The following is a 24,044-nucleotide window of genomic DNA, read 5'->3' as shown; positions in this document are numbered from 1 at the left end:
GTCATTAAGGAGGGCAATGGTTTATGCTGGTGCTGCAGTAGTAAACCCAGGTCTGTTAGCAGGCGTCAGGGCACACTCTGTTCACTTGCCTCCAGCCCATCCTGGCTGCTCAGGCAGCTCTATGGAACTTCTTGCAGGCTTCTGCGATCAGACAGCACATTGTGTGCCACTCTTACCATCTGATAGGCGTATTTTATTTCTCTGACTGCCTGAACAGTAAACAGTGTCTTTTGCTGGGCTGCGTGTGGTGAGGATGTGGTGGCCACCCTTCCTGGTTCTACTGTTTTTCGGCTGTGTTACCATCAGCAAATCGTGTCCTTGCTGCATGCCTTAGCTTTCCCTAAATATAAACAGGGTGGCTATTCCATAAGGAGCTTTTCTGTGGAAGATCTGTGAGTGGAGAAACACAGAGTGAGGCATTACTATCATTTTTGACACAGAGTTCCAGTGCTGGAAGCGCTGACGGATAAGATGCCCTTCATGTGTGGGTGTAGTTCACAGCTCAGGTGTCCAAAATGGGTGTACATGGGGACATTTATTCCCTCTGTTTGCCCACCTGTGTCCAGATTCCCTCTTTCAGAAAAGATGGTGTGGTGTCGCCACTTAAAAATTACAAATAAACAAGCCCCCTACAACTTCTAAATGAGAAGTAAAAGAGCTAACTTAGACTGAAGAAAGTTAAAGTTAACAGAGGAAGGGGAGTGATAGGAGTTGGGAGCTTATAAAATGTGCACCAGAAGAAGTATCAACTTTCATCTTGATGAATGAATTGGGTTTGCTAATTCCCTCTCTTTTTATGGTCTCTGTAGACTCTAATGGCAAAATGACAGTGACCTCCCGCTTGTCTAGCAAAGAGGGAGGTTTGAAGTCGTCTTCTGGGCGAGGCTTTTCCCTTTTTCTGGAGAGACCTACAGGGGGACTCTGATTTTATTTTGTATAGCCTTATGGGGATATGTGCGCTGTGTATTTCATTACAGGCAGTAAAAATTGTACTGTCAGGGCTGCTGCTGCGATGAAGCTGCTGCAGTTAAAGGACTGTTTCTCTGTGGAGTCTTTTTCTTTAGTTTAAGAAAAGAAATTATAAGGCCCATAGGCCTGTGGTTTCATTGGATTCAGTACTTCTGGGACGGTGAGTTTTATTCAGCCAGTAGAATGTTGGTGAATGGGATTTATCCAAAGCCCTCATAGTTGGCCTAATTCTGCTAAGATATGATAATGGTATGTCGATGACTTCTGGCTGTGGAAGGTGGTAAAGCCATACCCTTTTGCATGCGCCTCCCTAAAAACTGCAGGCAATGCTCTCTCTGGTAATACTTCCTCATTTAAATTTTTTTCACTTTATACTGGTTAATACATTTGCTATCCAGAGCTATAATTAAAAACTAGAAGAGCAAAATGTGACTAAACATTCATTAAAAATATCTCACTTTTGTCCAACAGGCGGGGGGTGGAAAAATCCTGTTTTGTTAGGACAGCAAAACGAAAATGAAGGAAGTTTCTATCTAGACACTGATAAATGAGTGTCTGGGACCAGTGCCTTGTCTTGGAGGAATCTGTTAACTCACGAAGACATTTTTAACCTTGTGGAGTTGGATTTTCAAATTGACATGAGGCAACTGAGCATTTAAAAATCATGGAATATCTGTGAGAGCTAGGAGTATAATTCTTTGAAATGTAATCTATACTGAATTTAGTTTAATTTATGAGTGAACTGAAGGGCTTATTATCAGGTTAGTTCAAAACTTTTCTTTCTTATGTTACCTCCATCCATGCAATCCAAAATCTGAATTTTAAATGGCTGAATTTGATCTCTTTAACCCCTCAGGGTCAGCCTAAGCTCTTTGTGGGCAGGAAAAAATGAAGACACACCAAGCTGACTTCATCTTAAGTGTCCATTCAGCTTTATTTACATTTACTTGTCTGGATTTAAGTGTGTACTTTGTCAGGCACAGGCATGAAGTGGAAAACCTTCCTCCTTGTGAGCTCCTGTGAGGACTCAGTAATTTGATCTTTGCAGTTAGAACTTGAGTCTAGTACCAAGTTGTCCTAAAGTTTCCATTGAAACGATGCTAACTCAAACATAACAAATGAGCTTAGTAAAAGCAGTTAAATCGTCCAAAGCTGGCTTATAGGATGTCTTTAGAACAAAGTGTGGGCGACCAAAAAGGAGTGGCTGTCTCCCTATTTAATTCTTTATGCCTACATGTGTAGAGCGGACTTGCCTAGTTTGTTGAATGACAGTCCATAGCATGTCTGATCCCTAGCCTGGATTGTCTGGTTGCCAAATTGCACCCTTAAAGGTTTAAACTCATGTTAAAAACTATGTGATTTTTTTTGAAAACATGAAATAACACAACTGAACTAAAGTTCATCTTCAGGGGGATATTAGACAACGGTGCTCCTGAGGAGGTTTTGTCCACACTGAATTTTTCAGTTATAATGTAATAGGAATCCATTCTCAGATTTGACAGGTACTTAAGAATGTGTAGCACAGAGTGGGTGGGATAGTTTGCACGTTTGGTGTTTATTATGTCCTTCTCTAATTTGCTAATTCAAGCTGCTTCTGTGCAGATAGAGTGAGGAGAATAACAACCATAAGGAGCTCGTTGCAAGGTTTGTCATGCCTCCAACTGAGGGCATCGGCAGATGGTAGCAGGGAGCAGTGTTAGAACAGGGCAAGCGTACAGTGATACTTCTTAGGTAAAATGTCCCGGCTTGTAGTGGTCAGAGCCTTGCAGAGCAGATTACCACAGTACTATAATGAATTTCAGTTACTCACCAGTAGCTAGAGCTTTGGTAAATTCAGACATTTCAAAGAATGTTCTTGTATTGTGTTGATATAGCAAGTCTATATTCCTGTTCTTTCAGCAATGCTGCCTTCATACACAAAACATAGAGTAGCAGGAATTAGGTATTCAGAATATATCCTCAGTTTGCACTGCGTGTCAGGGTGGAAAATAGGAGGTTTGTTCTAAAAGTCATCAGTCATTTTGTGTTTACAATGGCAAGGAAAAATTTGAGGGACTCTCTGCTTATGTTGATCAGATAAATACAGTTAAAATGCATGAATGAAGCTTCATAAGTTTGTATCACTTTAAAGGAATTAATAATTGACTATATGGGCCAAGTGGCATCATTGTCCCTCTGTTGTATGTTCAGCAAGCTCCTGTAAACCCCTGTTGCTGCACCCGATTGCCTCTGTAATCAAGGAAGGTTACAGCTGAGCTCCAGCACAGAGCTGACCTTGGCTAGCAATTGACATTGTTCTGTTTTCTCCAATTGGTTTTAAAATCTAAAATTAAATATCTTTTGTGGTAAGACAAGGAAGTGTGTTGTTTTTCAATCTGTTGCCATGGATGGGGAGAGGGGGCAGAGAAAATGGACAGAACTGCCACAACTGTACACCTTTTGCTTGTTGAATTGCTATCGTAAATATTTCAGCGTGCTTTCCTTTTGGTCATAATCTTTCCGCTTGTGCATGCTGTGCATGCGTGACCAGGGAGGAAGAATGCATTCTAAACCAAATCTCAGCATGTCTCAGCAGGGGAAAAAATGAAAAGGAGAAGGAAAGCAAAGAGAGAAAGATTATCAGCGAAGAATACTTAATGACACTTCAGAACAATGTATAAAGGCCTTTCATGATAACTGTCCACTGTCTAGAAAGGAGTCATCGAATATACAACACGTTGTAGTAACTAATCATATATCCTATAGTGAGGAATACTCATTCTTCCCGGCTGCTGTGTTTGCCAGAATACATCCCTCTTGAATCTGACGTGTTGCTGCAATACGATTCAGGTTTGTGAATTGGTTACAGAAAACTATACTGTGCACTGAAATGCTCTGTTACGCTCATCTCTTAAGCAGAAAGAGATTTTTCATTTCAAATTGCCTGTAGTTGTGCCTAATCTCCAATGTCAGTTTGCACTGTCCATCATAAAGCACAGCTCATCACACCATCCTGAACATGGCAAGAAAAATGCAGATTACGTGGCAGAATCCACAAAGAGAGGATAGAGGTGTAATTTCATTGACCTCTGAGCTCGTCTGATTTACATTAGTTGAAGAAATGTCCCTATTATTTTCTATCACCTTAGGTCTAGTAAACAGAACTCTATGTCCTACATTGTGGAATGCTATGAAAATATTCATCCCAGCTTTCCCCAGTGTTGCAAAAACAGTCCTTTGCATGTGACTTTCAGTGAACATCCCACTCTATTTTAGAATATCATTTATCTTGAGGACTTCTTCCATTGCGCTGGGAATGGAACCTTTCCTTCAACAGAAACAGTAATCCTGTAGGAAATGGTAGAAGTGCAGAAACTATACCTTTTTTTCCTAGAAAAAGAAAAATTATGCGTAGGTTTATTATTACAAATTATAGCCCAGTTATTTGTCTCACCTCTCTAACAGATAAACTAGTGCTCAGCAGGAACAAGTGCTGTAAATAATCAGTTTTCTATTTATACACTGAAATGGGAAACACATTTGTGGGTAACAATAATAATTAGAAAACATTTATAAAAAGCTGCTGGGTTGCTATTTGGTGCCTCTGGAGTGAGCAGCTGTAAGAAAGCAAAAACAATCAGAGCAACTTCAGAGAGGCGGAGAATGGTTTCCATGAGCTTAAATTGTCAATAATAAAGATGTAACCGCTTCCAAGCAAATTAAAGCCTTGATGATATTCCCATTTAAGTGAATTAGGCTTTCGACTAATTTTAATAAAAGTTGCCCTAAATGTTTAGGGTACTGATCTGAATAATGAAACAAAATTATTTGACACACAAGGAGTGTGTTATAACTCCATTAGAAGGGCTAAAATAAGCGTGATGGTTTCTTCCCACACCCCCCACCCCTCCACCCACCCCCTGCCCCCTACTTTGATTTGCTGCAGGCTTTTCCTTGCTGGTATCCCAAACATTGACCTTGGTACTGACCTCATTTCCCAGCCCCTTTTCTTGTTTCGCCCCTTACTGGGGGATATAATTTCACTGGGGATTTCAACTTTGCATGCTGTGCAAAGAACACCAAGAACTTCCTTCCTCTTGTGGTTTATTTGCAAGGCTAATTTACTAATGGGGCTGCACAGTCTCTGCTTGTTTTATTCGATGTTGTTGCAGCAGGGTTGTTATACAACCTTGATCTGCTGCGGGAGAAAATAATTCACATACAGAAGGTGCCTTTCAGAGCAGCGTAGGGGGTTCATGTGTTTGCATGGCTCTGTTCCCTTTGCTGTGGCCAACTTTTGCAAGGGCTAGTATGAGAGCTCGTGGTCCTAGAACAAAGTTACTTGTTAATTTTTCCTCTCCAGGGTGTAGGTAGAAGGCAGGGGAAGGGGGAGAACAGTCTTGATCTTGGAGCTGGTCTGAGAGAACTGTACAGCTCCTGCTTGGTTGTAATGCTAACATTGGTCTTCTGCTCTACGGTGTCACCAGTATGCGTGAAACTGCTGTAAGATTGTTGAAGCTGGAAGGAGCTGGAGAGACTAGGAGTGATGGGGGACATATCCGGAAAGGGGCTGATAGGATTTTGGTACTGGGAGAGAGATTTTACAGAGGTACCTGATACTGTGGGTAAGAAGAGGATGCTGCTTTGAGGACCATGTCATAATCTTGGTCTGGGTAACATTTCAAGCCATGGTCTTCTCGTATCTGAGGGTTTAGCTCTCATAAGATGTCTGTGATAATGAGGAAGACTGAGGTTGGACTTGGTCTCACAAGTCAGGTCATAAATCTTTCTTCTGGCCATTATCATGTTGGTATGATACTGCAGAGAATGATTACTCCAGCAAGACCAGTACTGTTTCATACTAAAATTAATGGTACATTGCCAGTGTGTAAGGGCAAGAAGTTGTATCCTTTCATCTAAAGATCATACTTGCAAGCAGCAGCAAATGTTGAGAATTACTAACGCATAAAAGATCATACTTCAGGATTGTCTGAATTAAACTCGTTCTTTGCTGTTAGTCTTTTCTTCCTGCAAGTGTGTTGCATATGCTGTAGAATTTATTGGGTCAAATGTCTAATTATCATGTTATGAACATGGTTTTATGAAACTTGGCTATATTTTTTTATCAAAATTCCTGTATCTGTTTACATCAAGGAAAATTCCCCTTTCCTAAACATTTCCTGTTAGATGTAGATGCAGCAGTGTCCACAAAGTAGTATTAACCCACATGTAAAGCAGTATTGAATTTTATACACTTTAGATTCTGGTATGGATACTTTGTTGAAAAAGAGCAGGAAAAATTTGTTCAATGGATTGATTTTTAGTAAGGTTCACAGAAGAGCTATGGGCTTATATCAACCAAATTTGGCAGAGGAGTGGAGCTCTCACAGATGCTACAAACTTCTGAAAATCATTGGCTGGAAGGAGAGAAACTATAGCAGGAATTCAGTTTTATGTTGTCTTTGGTCTGCTGGTGCACCAGTAAGTGTTTAAATGGTCATTAGGTAGGAGTTATTCCTTACTTTATGAGGAAATATGAGATAATGAGGTGAGGGGAGAAAATGAGAATGCTCCATAAGGGAAGCGAGTTTATGAATGACATAAAGAAATGATCTTTGATTACTGTGATGAGGACAGAGGTAGGACATAGGATACAAATCCATAGCAGATCAACTTCATTAGTTCTTCAGCTGAGGTAACAACTCATTTCCTTTCAAACAGAAGGTTGGTCTGGGTATTTCAAATAGCAGAGTGAGCACTGGGAGCTGGACTAACGTGCTTTATTTATGAATGTATTATGTATGAAGTTTAATTGTTTATGTATGAAGTTACATTGTTTTATATAGCGCTAGGGGAAGTGACACACAAAGTCCTTGCAGTAGAGAGAAAATATATGGTCTGGGAGAATCTAGATAACGTAAAGACACACAGCTGTTAGTGCCTGCCACCTTAGTACCTAGTGGTGGTGAAAATAGGGAAGAGGAAGAGGAGGACTGAGTAGGCAATGGAACCATAACTGGAAGAAATGGCACTGGTGGCTCAGCATTGTGTCCCTGTGGTGATGAATGAGGTCAAAATGTTTGATGGCTGAATAATCAAATAGCATGAAGAATATTTCCCTGACTATTTAAGAGAGGCAAAACCACAGGGTGATTCAGTACTGAAGTGTTGTGGTTTAACCCCAGTTGGCAGCTAGTACCATACGGTTGCTAACTCACTCCTCCCACAGCAGGATAGGGGAGAGAGTGAGAAAACTCATCAGTTGAGATAAAGAGTTTAATAGGTAAAGCAAAAGTTGCACACGCTAGCAAAGCAAAACAAGGAATTTATTCACTACAGGCAGGTGTTCAGCCATCTCCAGGAAAGCCGGGCTCCATCATGTGTAATGATAACTTGGGAAGACAAATGGCATTGTTCTGAACATCCCCTCCTTCCTGCCTCTTCCCCCAGCTTTATACGCTGAGCATGATGCCATATGGTATGGAATATCCCTCTGGGCAGTTGGGGTCAGCTGTCCCGGCTGTGTCCCCTCCCAACCCCTTGAGCACCCCCATCCTGCTCGCTGGTGGGGTGGGGTGAGAGGCAGCAAAGCCCCTGACACTGTGCAAGCACCGCTCAGCAGGAGCTAAAACATCCCTGAATTACCAGCACTGCTTTCAGCACTGATCCAAAACACAGCCCCATACCAGCTACCATGGAGAAAATCAACTCTATCCCAGCCAAAACCAGCACACTAAGTCACGATTCTGCTCTGAGTCTTTCTCATTGGAGGAATGCCCCCCCACACCGCTGCATGTGAAGCTGGGGGTGACCAATGTCCTAAGCTTGGACATGTAAAACTAACCAGTCCACGTACCTTTTTCTACCTCCCTTCACTTCACAGGCATATGGAAGGCAAAGCAGGGTGTGGGGTGCAATTTCCCTACCCCTCCATGCTGACTTATGTTGCTGTAACATTTATTTTAAAGTAGTTTTTATGTGTAGTGTGAACAAAATATAATACTGGATTGTTCCTTCCATGCAACAGTGGTACAGAAGTTGTATCAAATACACTCCAGTTATTTTCAGTTGGTTTATATTAATAAACGAATAAGCAAGCCTAGTCAGAAAGAGAAGTAATCACAATACCTGGAAAAGAAAAAGGCTCTAAGAATCATTCTCCTCTGCAGGTGCAACCTCAGCTAGTAGCTCTAGATTAAGACTATATTTACATGTCGTATAAACATCTCGCATTTTTTGTAAATGAGCTTCAGCATTTGCAGCCTCTCATGATACAGTCACAGATCTCTGCATCATTCTGTGCTGGTCCTTTAGAGTTTGTCAATAAAGCTGGTCACCTTTTAAGTATCAAATATGAAATCATACATGTAAATATATATTAAGTCTAATTTAAAATCTGAGATTGGGCCATTTTTTTGTTGTTGATTGCTATAAAAATGTAGCAGAATACTCAGCAGATACTGACTGTCTCTTTTGTTACACTTTTGAAACTGCCAAAGCCTTTTTTTTAAAAAAAAAAGGAAGATAATTGCAGAATTTTCTTTGCTGTCTAGATCAAGAAAATGCTATGTTCGATTTTTTGCCTCAACTGTTCACTCATGAAAGAGAAAGAAATCTCATTTCATGGGAATCATTCAAAGTGTTAATAATCTTGCTGCATCACTTTGCCTTCAAAATAAATAGTACAATATCCTTTTAATTATGCATACACTGTAGCTTAAAAAGAGACAAATGACAAAGAAAAATCGGCGTGATAAAAGGCTCCTAAACTTGCAGCATCCCTTGATCAAGACTTACTATGAAGCATTCGCTGCAAACTCCTTCCTTGCCTGCCTTTAAGCTGCCTTGAAACCCCATTCCACCGACGGCATCCAACCAAATCCGATCAGAGCCGCCACCACCAGGGTTATTGCATCGTGGTTAAACGCAGCCCTGCTGGGGCGTGCCAAATGAGGGGAAGAAAACCAGAGCAAAACCAATATCAAGTGGGGGGGGCGAAGTTAGCCTGGAACATCATTCTGCTGCTCTGTCCTTGACTCCCCTTCAGTACAGTAAATAGCACTCATTTATTACTCTGTTGCCATCGCAGTTGCAACAGCTTTTCTAGCAAGAAGAAAGTGTTTAGGAATGGCTTTTTGAATAGAAGTCCAAGTCGCTTGTTTCAATGGCTTGTTCAGCAGCCGTTGTGGAGGCCTCTTGTGTTTCGTGCAGGCTCCTTAATTTGTGGAATTTAATGTATGCTCTTGGATATCTCTCAGATTTTTGCTGAGACTGTTTTGTCTTTGTTTCAACAATTTGTATATAAATGCTATTTAAAGGCTGTTACTTTTTTTTTTTTTTTTTTCCTAACAGTATCAAGGACAAAAATAAAGGCGAACTAATCCCCCCAGTAATGAAGGAAACTGTGTCCTACCTAAAAAGAAAAGGTGAGTTTGTCAAAAGAGGATGTGCCTTTCAGAACAAGGACAATAGTATGAAACAATATAACACTGCCTGATTCAGCAAAGTTCACAGCTACACAGGGTATGTTTATATTCTGAAAACCTGAGTGGCAGCTGGGCACTGCCTTGAGAGCTTTGATGGATAGGGAATGCTTATTATCAGATTATAGTCCCACTATGGGGAAAAAAAACCTTCAAAAACTTTTTGCTCTTAAGATTAATTGGGGGATAGCAAATGAGAGATATCCTGAAACACACATCATCAACCCCTGTCACATTGTTGGTTTTAAGTAGAACTCCCAGTAAAAATCAACGAGTTCTGTTTCTATAGAACCAGTGGCTATAAAAACTCATTGAAAAACCATGTTTTACAGGAGTAAGCCTGAAGTCCTCCCTTCACAAAATATTTTTACTGGCTTTTACAGACCCTTTGACTGCAGTTCATATCTATAGTTACTTTATAGAGATAGATAGATTATAAAGACTCATAATTAAAATGGGAGCATCCAAACCACGGTTCTGTGTATCATCTTCATTTACAGAGCAAAGAGAAGGTAGACTTTGAACCATTGGCTATGCCACTGAGCTCTCCAGCGCATACCTTACCAACATAACGGACCAGTTACCAGGTGCTATCTGTAGGGTTAGTGCACTGTATTCCTTACATAGGGACAAAGGTGCACACAGGGAGAAAGTCAGAGGTAAGGCTGCAGTCTTGAAATTCCTTTTCACAGTGTAATGCGTTTTTATGTTTTGATCCCTGATCTTTAAGGCAATCACAGCAACATTTCCATAGCCCTTTGTGCTCCCTGGCCTTAGAGTTTCACAAATGTTTGCTAAATCTTACAGTGCTAGATGTATAGCCTAAGTACATTTATCTTACAGGTGACAGAACAGGAACAGAGCATAACACAGTTTATGACGGCACAACATTACACAGTGGTAGAACTGGGAATGATTCCTAAGATCCCTGAAAGAAGGGTGTGAATTTTTAATAAGTGTGTCAAGTGAAGAAAATAAAAATGTATTTGGTTCAGTTTTATGTTTTTTGTTTTGTTTTTTTTTTTAAAAAAAAAGGAAACATCACTGGCATTTAATATGCCATTAAGTTTGGTTGGTGTTTGAACAAATTTTGAGGAGCAGCGTGATTTTTGTTAAAGACAAAAAACAGTCTCAGATCTCTATATTGCTGTTATATGAATTCTATCTGTGATTTTTCTCATTTAAAGAGCTGTTTGTATTAACAGCATAATATAATAATAAATAATACAAAATACAAATTTTGAGTAATTATATTCTTCTGTAGGCAGGCTCACCCAAAACCTAGATCCCACAATATTCCCAATTCTTAATTTGCATCCTTGAGCTGTCATTCTCAACAAGGTAAATTTCGTTATCAGTATTCAAATAGTATGGATCTTTGATCTCAGTTCATTTTAACTATTGCTGCTAGGGTTTGGTCTGAGTTTATCTGAACTGTGAGAAATTTCAAACTTTTTAAAAACTTGTACTGAAGAAGCTTCGCATTTGTGAAGACAAGGGGGGATGGGCCAAGAAAAATCAGCTTTTTTGCTGATTTTCAAGAGAAATCCTGGCTTCATTTAAATCGGTGCAAGATCATACTGATTTAAATGACAGACTGCACACTTAGTGTCTTGCCCTTATTGCTAGGCTACACTCCTTTGTATGTCAGCTTACAGCATGGTAAATAAGAACATTAAATACCTGCCCATTTTACTGTTGTTTGGGTTTCATACCTTAAATGAAGCTGATTAATGGTATGCATAGGAGAATGAGAGATACCTACTGCAGTGGATACCTGCTTCCAGTTTGCAAGCAGTGGAGCATAGCATCTATAGGGATGCTTGCATACAGAACAGCTGGCTCCTCATCTCTTGAAATTGCTGATTTATCTTCAAAGTACTTGCAGCAGCCAAGACCCAAGTACTGGACTGGGGCCAGTTCTGCTATTAAAGGTACCTGCTGATCTGCAGTAGATGAAGAGTTCCTAATAGACTTTATTGAAGGTCTCTTGGTCCAAAATCATGATTTCTGTTCAAGCTCATAAAGCTGTTTGGATGTGCTGTTTCCAGACTGGTGCTAATGATGAAAACTTTGCAGGTGTAGCTTGTATCAAATGTTATGGTTGGATACAGGGAATGTAAATAGTTCACTACTAAGAATGTTGAAGGTAAGTGACTGGCAGCTTGAAACAATCCCTGTAATTATAATTGTAAGTGGATAATTAGAGCTTGTGTAGTGTATCAGTGCATGCCCCATCTGCAGATGAAAGCCAGACTTTTTGTGTTTAAAATTGTTATGAAACAATCATCCTTACATATATTTACCTTATCTTAATACGCAAATACCTTTTCCTCACTAATCACAGGAGTCAAGAGAGCTAAAATGAGGAAGAATGTGCACTGACATCACTTCTCACAGCTGTTATTACTTAGAAATTGAGTGAAAATTTAGTCACTAAAATGTTAATTGATTTAAACTTTTGGCTGTGCTTGGGAGGAGAGCTTTGCATATCTGGCATTTCCTTAGACCTCTTTAAAGATTTTAACGAAAGACGAGGTTTGTAGCCATTATTATATTGTGCCTGTAACCACTAACTAGTAACTCTTGCACTGATCTGACACAAAACCTCCTCCATGTCTTTTGTTCTTTCTGAGTGTTTTGTCTCATCACTACTGCACCAGCCCCATACTCTTCCCTCTCAACAATTGCTGAGTCCAGCCCAGATACCCAGTTTTCTGAAGCAGCAATGCCAACTGCACAGTACAAGCAAAAAATAGCAAGTTTTAGCTGTCATGGTTGTGATAAAAAAAAGAGTTGGCTCAACTTTATCATTGCAGAATTTCTCCTAGATGAAATCTTTGTTATTCTGAAAGCAGTAATCATCCTTGGGTTTTCTCCAAACTTCATCTTTTTTTGGCTAAATATTCATCTGTTCAGTGCAGTATCAGCACAGTTTGTAAAGGATAGTCTCTGAAGAAATACGGTGGTACTTCTGAACAAAGCCCTTGTCCTACTTTGTGCATCTACGCAAGTCAGCGGCATGGTAACGCTGGCTACCGACACGTAGTCCAGCCCATGCACTTGGTAGCTGGACTGTCTCATTTTGCCCCCAGCTCTCTGTGCCCCCAGGAAGGAAGGGCATGGGCTCTGTCAGCATCAGTGTTTTCCAACTAAGCCTAGGTTTGCTCAGAGCTGTCATATTCCCTGTCATAAGGAGATCTCCACAAACCAGATTTCTAAGGAGAGATGGCTTGTCAGGTAGAGTGTTTTCTGACATTCTCAGCCAGCTGATGCTTGAAAGCCAAGTACCTGCCATGCAAAGGCTGTTAAGCAGTAGGTGATAGACATGCATTTTTTTGCGCTTGATTATAAGTGTGCAGGTATCTGTTGTACCTGCTGTCTGCTATGATTTTAACTCTTTCTCTAAATCTGGAATATCTCAATTCTGCCATCAGCTCCAGCGAGTGTCGGTTCCCGTGCTGACAGCCCCAGCAGGCTGACTGGCAGCATTCTTTGCACTCCAGACGCGGCCGTGAGCACGGTGAAAGCTTCAGTTCATCTTCCGGAAGTGACAAAAATTCACTGTCATTACCCTGTTCCATTTGATTTTGGCATAGTTTCCAACCTCACAGAATTAGCAGGGAGTGGGTTTTGTTTTTCACCCTAGGTGCAGTATTTCCACGCTTCCTTCCCACTGCTACATTTTCACATCAATGTACCTGAAATCAGTTTCTGAAACTCTGACTGAGATCACAAAGCTTCTGCAAAATCATGCTTCATCAACAGGGTTAAGGTTTCTTGAAACGTCAGAGACCCTCTGACATCCACTTTTATTTCTTGAACAGATCTGGTGCAGGAGCTTTGGTGGGATTCAAACTAGGCACCAGCCAGCGATATTATGCTACCAGGCTAAGGAAACTTTCAGTCTCTGAAGTTCACCCAGCCTTCTTCGTCGTAATGACTACGATCCCTCTGACGGATTGCTTCATGTCAGATTTTTCCTCCTTGATGTTTTAATTTTCTGCCTCCGTTTCAGATAACACTGTTTGCAGAAGTGTTCTTCCCAGTGTGGAGGCATCCTCATCTGTACAAATGAGCCCGAACTCCCCTTGTACCAAGTTACTGAACAGGCTCTGACAGCAGCAAGCATGTTCTTTATCCCCAACAGCCAAATTAATATTCTGACAGTGAGTGTGGGTTTATTCCTCATATATTTATGAACTGCGTATTTAGATAGCTATTTCTGAGCAAGATGACTCTCACTGGATCCAGTTAGTAAGTCACCCAGTGCCTTAACAGAGACTAAAGAATCTGCTGTAAGCAGAGATTCCTTTACGTCTGTTTGTATTATACAAGCAAGATCTATTATGGCTGATGCCTCAGACACTATTACAATAAACTGTTTCTTAATTTCTATAATAATTCCCAGGTTATTTTTCAAGAAAGGAAGAGAAAGCCATTTCACTGACTACAGGAGCTACACTTTAGAGTGAAAAATGTTTTTAGAGTTTTTAATACTGGATTTTAAAAGTGCTTAATTTCCTGCTAACCTTCACAGGGAAAAACTGATTTCCTAAAATGAGTGCTGAGTATCTGAGTAAAATCATCAGTTCATCAACCAGCAAGCCAGAGAACATTTTTTTCCCCATGCTTAGCCTCAAAACCACAACTTGTTCATCTGTCTAGTTTATAAACGCAAGGCTTGACTTGCACTTGCACTAAATAAGAATTTTTTTTGTTATTATTTTTTGGGGGTACTACCTTATCTCTACCATGCCATGAGAAATTACCTTGCTTAATTAAATATTCACTGTCTTGTCAGAACAATTCATAAGTGTTTCTAACCTGTTGTCATTCCTTTGGCGGTAATGATCTTGATGCTTTGCTCACAGGCTCTTTTCTCCAAGAAGCCAAACTTACGCCGCAGGGTAGTAATTTTCTTTCGCTAGTTAATAATGTCCCCATGTCCACAGTGACCTATTTTGTGCTGAAGTGAGACTGTAAACAGGGGCTGTCACTTCTAACTAACTGGTCTGGTAACCAGGTGTGTAAATAATGCTGTGCTATGGAGGATGCATCTTTGTATGTATGGTTTCCATAATGCTTGGGGATGGGGTTGTGCAAGTGACTGAAGCTGCTGCCCACACCAAACTGGCAGGGCAGAGGGGGGCCTTCGGAGTAGTTTTCTCTGTTACAGACTTTAGGATTCTGAAATGCATTTATGCTTTTAAACCCTAACAAGATGACACAGCAGAAGTTCCCTTTCATGTCTTTTACTTACGTGTCTGTTTTTTTCTAGAAAAGCAGGTTACAGACTGGGTATAAGGTATCATGATAAATTTAAAGCTAGCTGGTGTGTGGCAGGTGGTTTTGGTGTTTGTTTAGGTCAGTATTAGTACAATTCAACGTGCTGCCTTAGTTTTTAAACTCTGACCTGCAGTTTGATACTGCAGTACTGATATACACTAAAAATAAAACTGCATGGCAAAATGCATATTTTGTTGCAACACCCCCCCCCCCCCCCCCCCCCCCCAACATCTGGACGTCAGGTGACAGCTTTTAAGGGAATTTTTGTTTAATTCATTATGGTGGGTATAAACCGCAGTGTTCAGACCTGCATGAAGATGTCAAATAAGTTACAAAGGGCAGGAGTGTTACTCAAGCCTATCTCAGATATTGATACGCTGTCATTTTTATTGGTCTTATGCAAAATACCAATTTGAAATAGGTAGGATTATTATTGTTAATGTATTTTATGTTTGAGTGTATTCCTAAAGGTATAAAAGACGTGCTTGTCAATGTTTTAAACAGTTTAAAACCAAAACTAACCTGCTGGGATTATTACTAAAATTTCCAAAAGTTGGTAACATTTGCATTCTATAGAATGACTATAAAAGAATGACCATATAAGGAAACAGCTTAGAAAAATAAAAATGCATAGAGAACTGATTACTAAAGAGACCATGTGAGATCAGAAGCAGCTCAGAAGTGATGGAACAATAAACTCACGGGGAAGGAATCACACTACAGAACTATAAAGCAGAAAAGATAACTGTCTTCTATAGGAAAATTATCTCGCAGTAGCCCCTGTTGCCAAGTGTTTCTCTCTTACCTCATCTCTTTTGTTGACTGCAAGTGCTCTGCAGCAGAAAGTGTTTGTTTGATGTTGTCTTGTGGTACCACAGGAGGGTCCTGGGTGATGACTAAGACTTCTAAATGCAATGGTAATAACCATGCTGTAGAAGTTTAATGACAGAGTAATAGATGTCCCATGGTATGATTATAATGACAACTAAAGCCGTCCTTTATCTGTTCAATAGCAGTGATTAATCTTTCCTCTTCATCCCCTCCATGAAGCACAACAAATCTTGCTGATGGAGAAAGTTTTGGTTCCATTTTTTAATGTGAATGAATACATCCTGGTGGTGAAAGTCAGAATGGGTAGAGATGGATGGTTATGCTTTCTGAATATATTTGGATCGCTGCAGCTTAGCAAGTGCCTTCTGGCCTCCACTTCTTGTGATCAATCAAATATCTCTTAAAAATGCAACACTGGGAAGGCTTGATGTTGGCCATATAAACATTTCTGAGTTCTTGGCTCTTTTGTTTTCATGTGAATGTTTTTACCTGGGGTTCATGGAGATGAGATAAATCCCAAAACTGGTTCATGTGCCGTCAAATAAAAATGAACCTTGTAATAAGCACAGTTTGTGGTTTTGGTGCTCAGGCATTGTAAATAAATTATGTTCAGAGGTGCCAACTGTAAACTGAGAATATTCATTCATAAATCCAAAGGCTAGAGACTACGCTGTTCAAAACTGCAAGGACACAAATATACTGTGGGTTCTGTGGAGGATGCATGCTTCTACATTCTTGCTGCTGCTCTTCAGGTTTTCAGTATGACTGGAACTGTCCCTTCTTTCTCCTTCTGCCCTTGATCTGCTGTGTACCTTCTTGCAGTGTAAATCATCTTTACAAGCTGCAGACGTCACTTGTTATATATTCCTCGCACAGAGTACAAGGGAAAGCAAGGCTATGCAATCTCCTCCTCAAACTTGTACTGTAGTCTAGCTTTAAAAAAAAATCTTAAATTTGTCTTGGGCATAAAAATTCAGTTACCACCACTTTGAGCATTTAAGATGTTACATTGAAGGTGGACAATCAAAATATGCTATAAACTCAACAGTCCTTGTATTAGAAATAAATTACTCCTAAGTTTAAAAAAGGAATCTTACTAAAATTAGGTAATCTGCAAGAAGATGTCTAAATCAGTTCTATTAATGAAAACTGCTTCCAAATCAGGACGGACACTTCCTGAGACTTGGCAGGACCCCAGTCAAAAGAAACATTTCCAAACTCAATTTGGGACAGAAGGAATTCAGATGCTCACTCTTTGCTATTTCTCTTCTGAAAGCAGACAAATTAACAAAGATTTTTGATGCCAGCAACCCTCAAATCAAGGATGATTGAAAGAAAAAGAATGTAATTTTCTCATCTCTTTCTTTGACAAGTTTGCAGCAACATGACAGCATGTGTTGCTTTAATTTATCTTTATCAGTTTTGATTTTCTGTGTCTTTCCTGTGGGACAACTGATCGGGGGGTGGGGGGTGGGGGGGGAGGGTAGAAGGGACTTAAGTATTTTTAGCAACAGTTTATTAATTTGGAGTGTGACACAGTTGTGTCATTGCACTGTGAAATTTTGTCTGCTGTGGTAAATGCCATCTTATTTCAGTGTGGAATGAAGTGCCTGCCTGTTTTCATTTATGATAACTGACATTTAAATAATTACTCAGTTAAGTTCTCAATCGCAGAATCGCTTTCCATTGAATACAGATGGCTCCTTCACTGGTCACATACTATGTTTTACTGTATAGCACTGCTATTTAAAATAAAGTTTCAATCTTTTTGGTCTGGAGAGTTTAGTGCAGGGTAGCAAGAGTCCACTCATCTCTCTATATATATGTCTGCTTTTTTTGGTGAGGGGCAAGGAGCAGTTTGTGCTGAGTGGTCTCAGTAGAGGCTCTGCAGCATTGATAGAATATGTGAGTGACGTGCAGCTGCGTGTTTATCAGAACCGGAAAGCCCAGGCTAGATGCTCATGTCAGTCAACCCCTAGCAGTGTTCTGGCAAGCACTGGTGCTCCAGGGTTGCTGTTCTCTATGGACTGCATTACCCATGCTAATATTGGCAAAATAGTTCAACTTGTACACACACACAAAAAAAATAGTTCTCTGTAAAGAGACAGCTGACATGAGTCATGCTGTAAATGGGATTTGATTAAAGAACACTACTAACAAAAATTAAATTGTTTACTTAAAAAAAATTTAAAGGACAAAAATGGATTCTTCGAGCTGTACCAACTAGGATTGTCTTCAGGAAATTTTGTTTCCTCATCACATAAATCTGGTGGCTCTGGCATGTATTTTGTCTGCAAAAAGAAGACAAAGTGATTGATTTTATTTTAATGTGGGCACCTTGTGTTAGCTTAATTATGGTAGTTTCAAGAACTGGTTTTACCCTCCCCCCCCCCCCCCCCCCCCCCCAGTGACTAAAAAGGAAGAGACAGGATTGGAAAAAGTATTTCCTGACTGTGTCTGAGGCTGCATGTTTATCCATCACAGTGGAATAACCAATGAGAGAGTTCAGATCCCTTTCCTCTTCCCCATCCCTTATTTTGAGACCCAGCTGGGGGCATATGCTAATGCTGTTCAGGTTGTGTGACATGGGAAACATCATCATTCAAATCATGTTTTCAGGTAGCTTTCCCCTGCCCTGCTGAAGCACTGAGAGCGATTAACAGACTCACAGTCTTCTAAAAAAAAAGTATCCTTATCAGTTCATATGTGTCACAGAAGTCAGAGAAGTCAGACAAATATATTGCAAAAGGGCTGTGTCTGTACCCAGGCTCATCGTTTTCCCCCTTCAATAGCATAATTGCTGTTGACTCGTATTTCTCTCTACCAGTAGGCTGAAGTTATGACTCACGCTTTATTTAAAAATGGTACAAAATATATTATTTTCTCATAAAATGTATTATGGTCTCAGTATCTTTTACACAAAAAAGATGGGCTCTTTTGCTGTTGCAGTTGTTTTTTTTTTTACTTTAGAAAGAGAATATAGTGTTTTCTTTTTTCCTAAGAATTGCACTAACCTACATTTCATTAGTGGCATATCGCTTGGGTCAGTTGCCCACAAATGTAAGAAGGATTGGAGAGACCTACTTTGGTAGTTGGCTTGTTGCCACCTGTGATCAAACAAACTGCTGTATATTGATTCAGTTTCAGCTGACCCGGTTAATGAATTCTGGAAGGAGCGTGGGTATCACCTGTTCCCCAGATTTCTGCACTGGAGGGTAAAAGTTGCTTTTTCCCCTCCAAAAAACATTCAGCAAGAGCTCAGCGTTGTGTGCCATTACAGTAACATTGATGGGATGCAGGGCCAGACAAGTACAGCTGCTGTCTACGCTACAGATTAATGTTTTTAATTAGACTCTTGAAAGCTTAGCCAATAAAGGCATAAACATCTTAAAAATTTATATTTATTACACTGTCATTTATACAGTGAGATTCACATCAGATTAAAACATTAACTATTAAACCAATTCCTGCAAACTGAATTGCAAGCGTTTATGATGTCCATTTTCTGAGACTTGTTTCTACAGAAAACCTCTAGTCCACTGACAGGCTGCATAAAATTTTACAAATTCTCAGGAAATGATTGTTTTTCTTGTTCACTGAGGGTAATGCCTTGACATGTTCACAACAGCCTGTTCACAGCTGCCACTTCCAAACCCATGTCTTTAGACAGGTTGCGCTATAAATCTAATGGAACAATTTTACTACAGTGATGTTATTTACCATAACTTTATTCAACTGAAAAATGCTCTGATCAGGAATAAAGCAAGTGGTCAAATAGATTGTAATCATTGTCCATTTGTCCTTTAGTAACCACACATGTTCTTCTTAGATACTGTAGTTTGAGATGTCATACTCCTTCCAGAACTGAGTGCATGGGCTAAATGTTCAACCTTGAATTTAACAGGCAAGGGCATAAATGCTTAGAAAGTAACTAGGAGCTCTAGTCAGTTAAACTCCGGTTAAGCCTTCAGGTCTAGTCAGTGGAATACTTTCAAGTAGAGTTTGGGTTTCTTTGCAAAAGCCTCTGAAATGTGTTTATGAAAATTTACTACAATAGTTCATTATCAGTTCTTTTAGTATACTGGTCTGAATTCATATGAACAATACTAAATGCTGTTCTGTAAGAAATGTTCATTAAGGAATTTTGTGTTTTTTCATGTATAAAATATGCATGCAACCTGAATGAATTTACAAGAATGACTGAGTATCTTTCATTAATGTATGACTCAAACTTTTTCTAGAACATCATAAAGATTCTTGATCATGTAAATAAACGCTTGTGTACTTCAGTTGAAATACATAAACGTGTATTTCAGTCTGGCTACTTACCTGCTGAAAAATAAGCATGAGAAAATAAAAAAGTTAATCTGATCTTCCACACTCACAGAGAGAAATATACAGTGGTCACTCCAAGTCAGTGGGTGGTCTGCCACCCTTCTGAAAATGTCAGCCGTTTTATGTCTTGTCAGACCCACGTAAGCTAAAATTTTAAATTACTCTGCTTCCACTAGAAATCTCCAATTCAGACTACATGTGAACCAAATTGCATTAGCTGCTGGGTAGAAGGAGCAGCACAAACAGGAGTGAAGGAAAGGGGGAGGCAAATGAGGATTTCACCGAACTCAAAATCAAGAAGTACCACAAGTCTTATGAAAAGTAATGCTTCTTGTCTCCACCCTGTTTTGCATAATAATTCAGATAAATAACTTACCTGGAAAGCTGTGGTCTGAATTAGTTCCTTGAGTGGATGCATTTTATTAATGTTTTTCCTCTGCAGCTGAAGTCACATTTCAGTTAGTCCACAACATAAAAGAAAATTAGATAGATACCCTTCAGGAGATTTATGAGAAATATTTCAGAACTGCCTCAAGACTAGAATCAGGTATTTGACAATACTATGGGCAGGCAGAGTGTGAAGTCCCACTGACTCCAGAGAGAGGTGGAAAGAGCCAGGGTCTGATCCAAACTACCTCTAAGCCGTGGAGGCCAGTAACTCTCCAATGGTAAGAAATCCAAAGGTTCCTCCATCCAAAGATCCTATTAAATGTTTCCCAGACTAAAGGATCTTGTCTCACCCGCTGGCGGAAGAGGGAGCTTGGGTAATCTTCGCAAATACCCCTCTTTAGCTTACTAAAGGTTTAAGGCGAGAAGGACAGCAGATTTACAAGTGTGGTTTGGGGCTCAGTTTGCTGGTACATGCATTGAGAGTGGGTACATAAGCGGCCTGGTAAATCTAAACCTCCTGCTTCAATGTCATCAGGTGCAATTGAAGGCTACTTTTAAAGAAAAATTATAGTTGGCAAGACACCATAGAACACTTAAGGAAAGGTATTATTTGTATGAGTCATGCTAAATGAAGTGCTGTAGACAATGCTGAAACGTGATTTGATCCTACATTCTATTCTCAAGGACTTTATTTCCAAAAAGGTGTATCGTGTAGCTTTGTTCCCAAACCTTCTTCCTCTGTTCTGCTTTCAACTGAACCTGTAGAGAAAAAGAAGTGAATGGCAGCTTTTACAGATGAGACCTGCATTAATTGTTTTTTCAGGACTACAAGTAGAGGGCCTCTTCAGAAGGTCAGCTAGCATCCAGACTATCAAAGATGTTCAGAAACTCTACAATCAGGGTAAGCTGTCATCATACCATTGCCAGTAATAGTGTGAGGGCTTTGTTAATCATGGTTTTGTTAGTGAAGCATAAATGATAGCCTTTTTTATAATTAGTTAATCATAAAGCCATTTGTAACATAAAATAATAAGAACACTAGTGTGGAAGCCTGAAAGATAGCAATGGACACAGTAGCAGGTCATCAGCTGATGTCAGACCAGAGCTTACAAAAATCTTTAGCAGCTAATGAATGGTAAGTTTTGAGTCAAAAATGATCTATTTTTTCATAAACATATTGCATCTACATGCTTTACCGTGGTTACAAAGTACAGTGTGTATGTGTCATATTTTCTCTGGTGTTTTTCCAGGGTTATGGCAAAGTAATATACCTAATAATTTATGAAATGTAGTGAACTAATTTTGAAAGTCACTGACTTCCCTATGAAGTCATTTTATGCAGTGCCTTTATGGGGACTATCTTTTATAGCAAGATTAATAAAACTCTCCGAAAAATACAAAAATAAAATGCCAGGAGTTCCCAGCAGCAGAAAGCCAAAATGTAGCATGGAACAGTTTTTAAGCAGTAGTTTAAAGAAAAATTAGAATGTATGCTTGAACACCTTTTTTTTCTTTTTCTCCTTTTAGGCAAGTCTGTGAATTTTGATGATTATCATGATATCCATGTTCCTGCTGTTATCCTAAAGACTTTCCTTAGGGAACTCCCTCAGCCATTACTAACGTTTGAGTGTTATGATCATATCCTTGGAATCACCAGTGAGTATAAATAAGTTTTAGAAAACTTCATACAGCAAGTTGAACTGGACCTGGCTAATTCATGATCACTGCTGTTTGCTAACCATGACACAGTCGTGGGTATATGATATTACTAGTGCTTCAGTGTAGCCACAGAGGGACAACCTCATAATCTGTACCCCGGAGCAAGGTGGTCAAGGTTACCAAGATCCTTTCTACTTTTTTAAAGATTTACTGATTTATCTATATATCATACTGTATTATTAAGAATTTGATTGGACTTCTCACTGTCAGGACTGCATTTTTACGTCGTGGCACAGCACTGAGTCAGTCTCAGTGAAACAAGTTATGTTGAAGCAACTTTAGTTTTAGCAGCAGGATTGGCAGAATTGTGGAAGCAGAATTTAGCTGGTCAATGGTATGCTTTGGGTTTTGTTCCTTTTTTCATGGGGAGAGGATTGTTTTTATTACAACTATTCCCATGGGATAATATACTGGGGAAGAAAGGATCTCAAGCCATGAGAAGACATTGCATCTAAAGGTCTGGCACCACATGAAACTATAAATTATAAAACATTAATGATGTGGCCTTTGTGAGGAATTAGGAGCTTATAATGCTGGCAAGGCAGCCCCCTAATACATGGTGTTTGAATATCTGAGATCCCCATATATCTGGGAGTTAGTACCTAGTACTTGTAGAGACTGGTATTTTGCTGTCCAGGCTATAGTCAAGGTAGCAGGGAACCCATAGAGCTTCCAGTCACAAGCACACATTTTTCCAAAACCTGCATTTTGAGGAAGTTAGATCTGAATGGAGTACAGCTTCCAACAGAGTCCATGAGCGTATCTCTGGTAATCATGGCTCGATGCTGTTGCAAACTGTAGGTTATCTATAATGTCACTATAATGACTTGGTTTTGGGGTAGGGCACTAAAATAATTCAGGCTGGGGATAAATCTCAATTGCTACGTGTTTGTAAAGTGTAGAAGTCCAGCAGGTTTACTTTACCTAGAATTTTCTAGGTAAAATTCTTATACCGTATGCCCGTTGCTAGCATCTGCATATACTGTTTCATATAATTAAATTTATTCATGTTTTACCATTTAAAAATTTAATCAAGTCGTGTGAAGAATCCTCTGAAGTTCTGTACTGTTTTACTATTTGCAAGTCTGTAGATCACCACCTTCCAAATGAAGTATTCATCTGTTCACACAGTAGATACCTCAAGGCACTGAGAAAGACAGGTCTGTTCACGGGAAGGTAGTAGAAATAGGAAGGAATAAGGATAGTCACTCAGAATGGGAAAGAATAGGGGAAATTTGGAAAAAAAAAAGATGCATAAATGCAAATTTTTACTGAATTAGTCTTGTGCTGACTTTCTGGACATGATAATATTTTTTGGTAGAGCTAAGTGAAAAATGACAAGTCTGAAAAGAATCTGAGAACAATGTATTGTCCTAGGAACACTGGGAGGTTTTGCCTGGCAAAGTGCCTGTGAAACTTTCATTCCATGTTATTTTTGTTTACTGGCATTTTAAAATGTTGACAAAATACGTTGGGAAGTGGAGTTGAAGAGAATTTCTCCTTGGGCTTTCTTGTTATGCAGTGTGATGTCTGCTGTCTTTTCTTGATGCCGTGGTGATATCCTGATTTTTAAAGATCTTAGGCTTGAGAGCCAAGCTGGACTGTAGCAAAGGCATATTCTCCGTGAATATAGTGCAGAAGGGAGCTTTAAAGAGGTGTGATCACAGACAGCTGTCTTGGGATGACTTGAAAATTCTCATTCTGTCTTCTGGAAGACACCAGAGCAGTGTGTGATGTATCTATTACATCTTTTAACCTGCAAAACCAAAAATACTGTATCTCTACTTTGCAGTACCTTGAAATGATAGTGCTGTTGATGGGAGCTGTAAAATAAATTAGCCGAGTGACTGACTAAAAAAATTAATAAAACCTTGAAGCTTGTAAGTATAAAAGAATGTCTTCTTTGGTCATGGAAAATGCTAACAGGAGTTCCTTTACCCAATATCGCTACGCTTCCTGCATTATTTACTCTGCAGAAGGCTGACAAAAAAATTCTTGGGACTCAGATTATTGTGTTTTACAGGAACTGATAGCTTTGCAGTAGGAAAA

General features: G+C 39.6%; 1 protein-coding gene across 4 annotated transcripts in view; it reads left to right on the top strand.

Moving 5' to 3' along the window:
- Window positions 1–24,044, top strand: part of ARHGAP8 (Rho GTPase activating protein 8) — a 94,515-nt gene that overhangs the window by 49,555 nt on the left and 20,916 nt on the right. For all 4 annotated transcript variants that reach the window (XM_040595383.1, XM_040595381.1, XM_040595384.1 and 1 more), the window contains 3 exons: window positions 9,301–9,374; window positions 21,100–21,177; window positions 21,804–21,932. In XM_040595383.1, the coding sequence (XP_040451317.1) occupies window positions 9,301–9,374; window positions 21,100–21,177; window positions 21,804–21,932 (281 nt within the window). The remainder of the gene's footprint in view (window positions 1–9,300; window positions 9,375–21,099; window positions 21,178–21,803; window positions 21,933–24,044) is intronic.

The sequence above is a fragment of the Falco naumanni genome, chromosome 5 (genome assembly GCF_017639655.2).
Source record: "Falco naumanni isolate bFalNau1 chromosome 5, bFalNau1.pat, whole genome shotgun sequence".
Taxonomy (NCBI): domain Eukaryota; kingdom Metazoa; phylum Chordata; class Aves; order Falconiformes; family Falconidae; genus Falco; species Falco naumanni.
The sequence above is the reverse complement of the archived record's forward strand: the minus strand, read 5'-3'. Positions and strand labels throughout refer to the sequence as shown.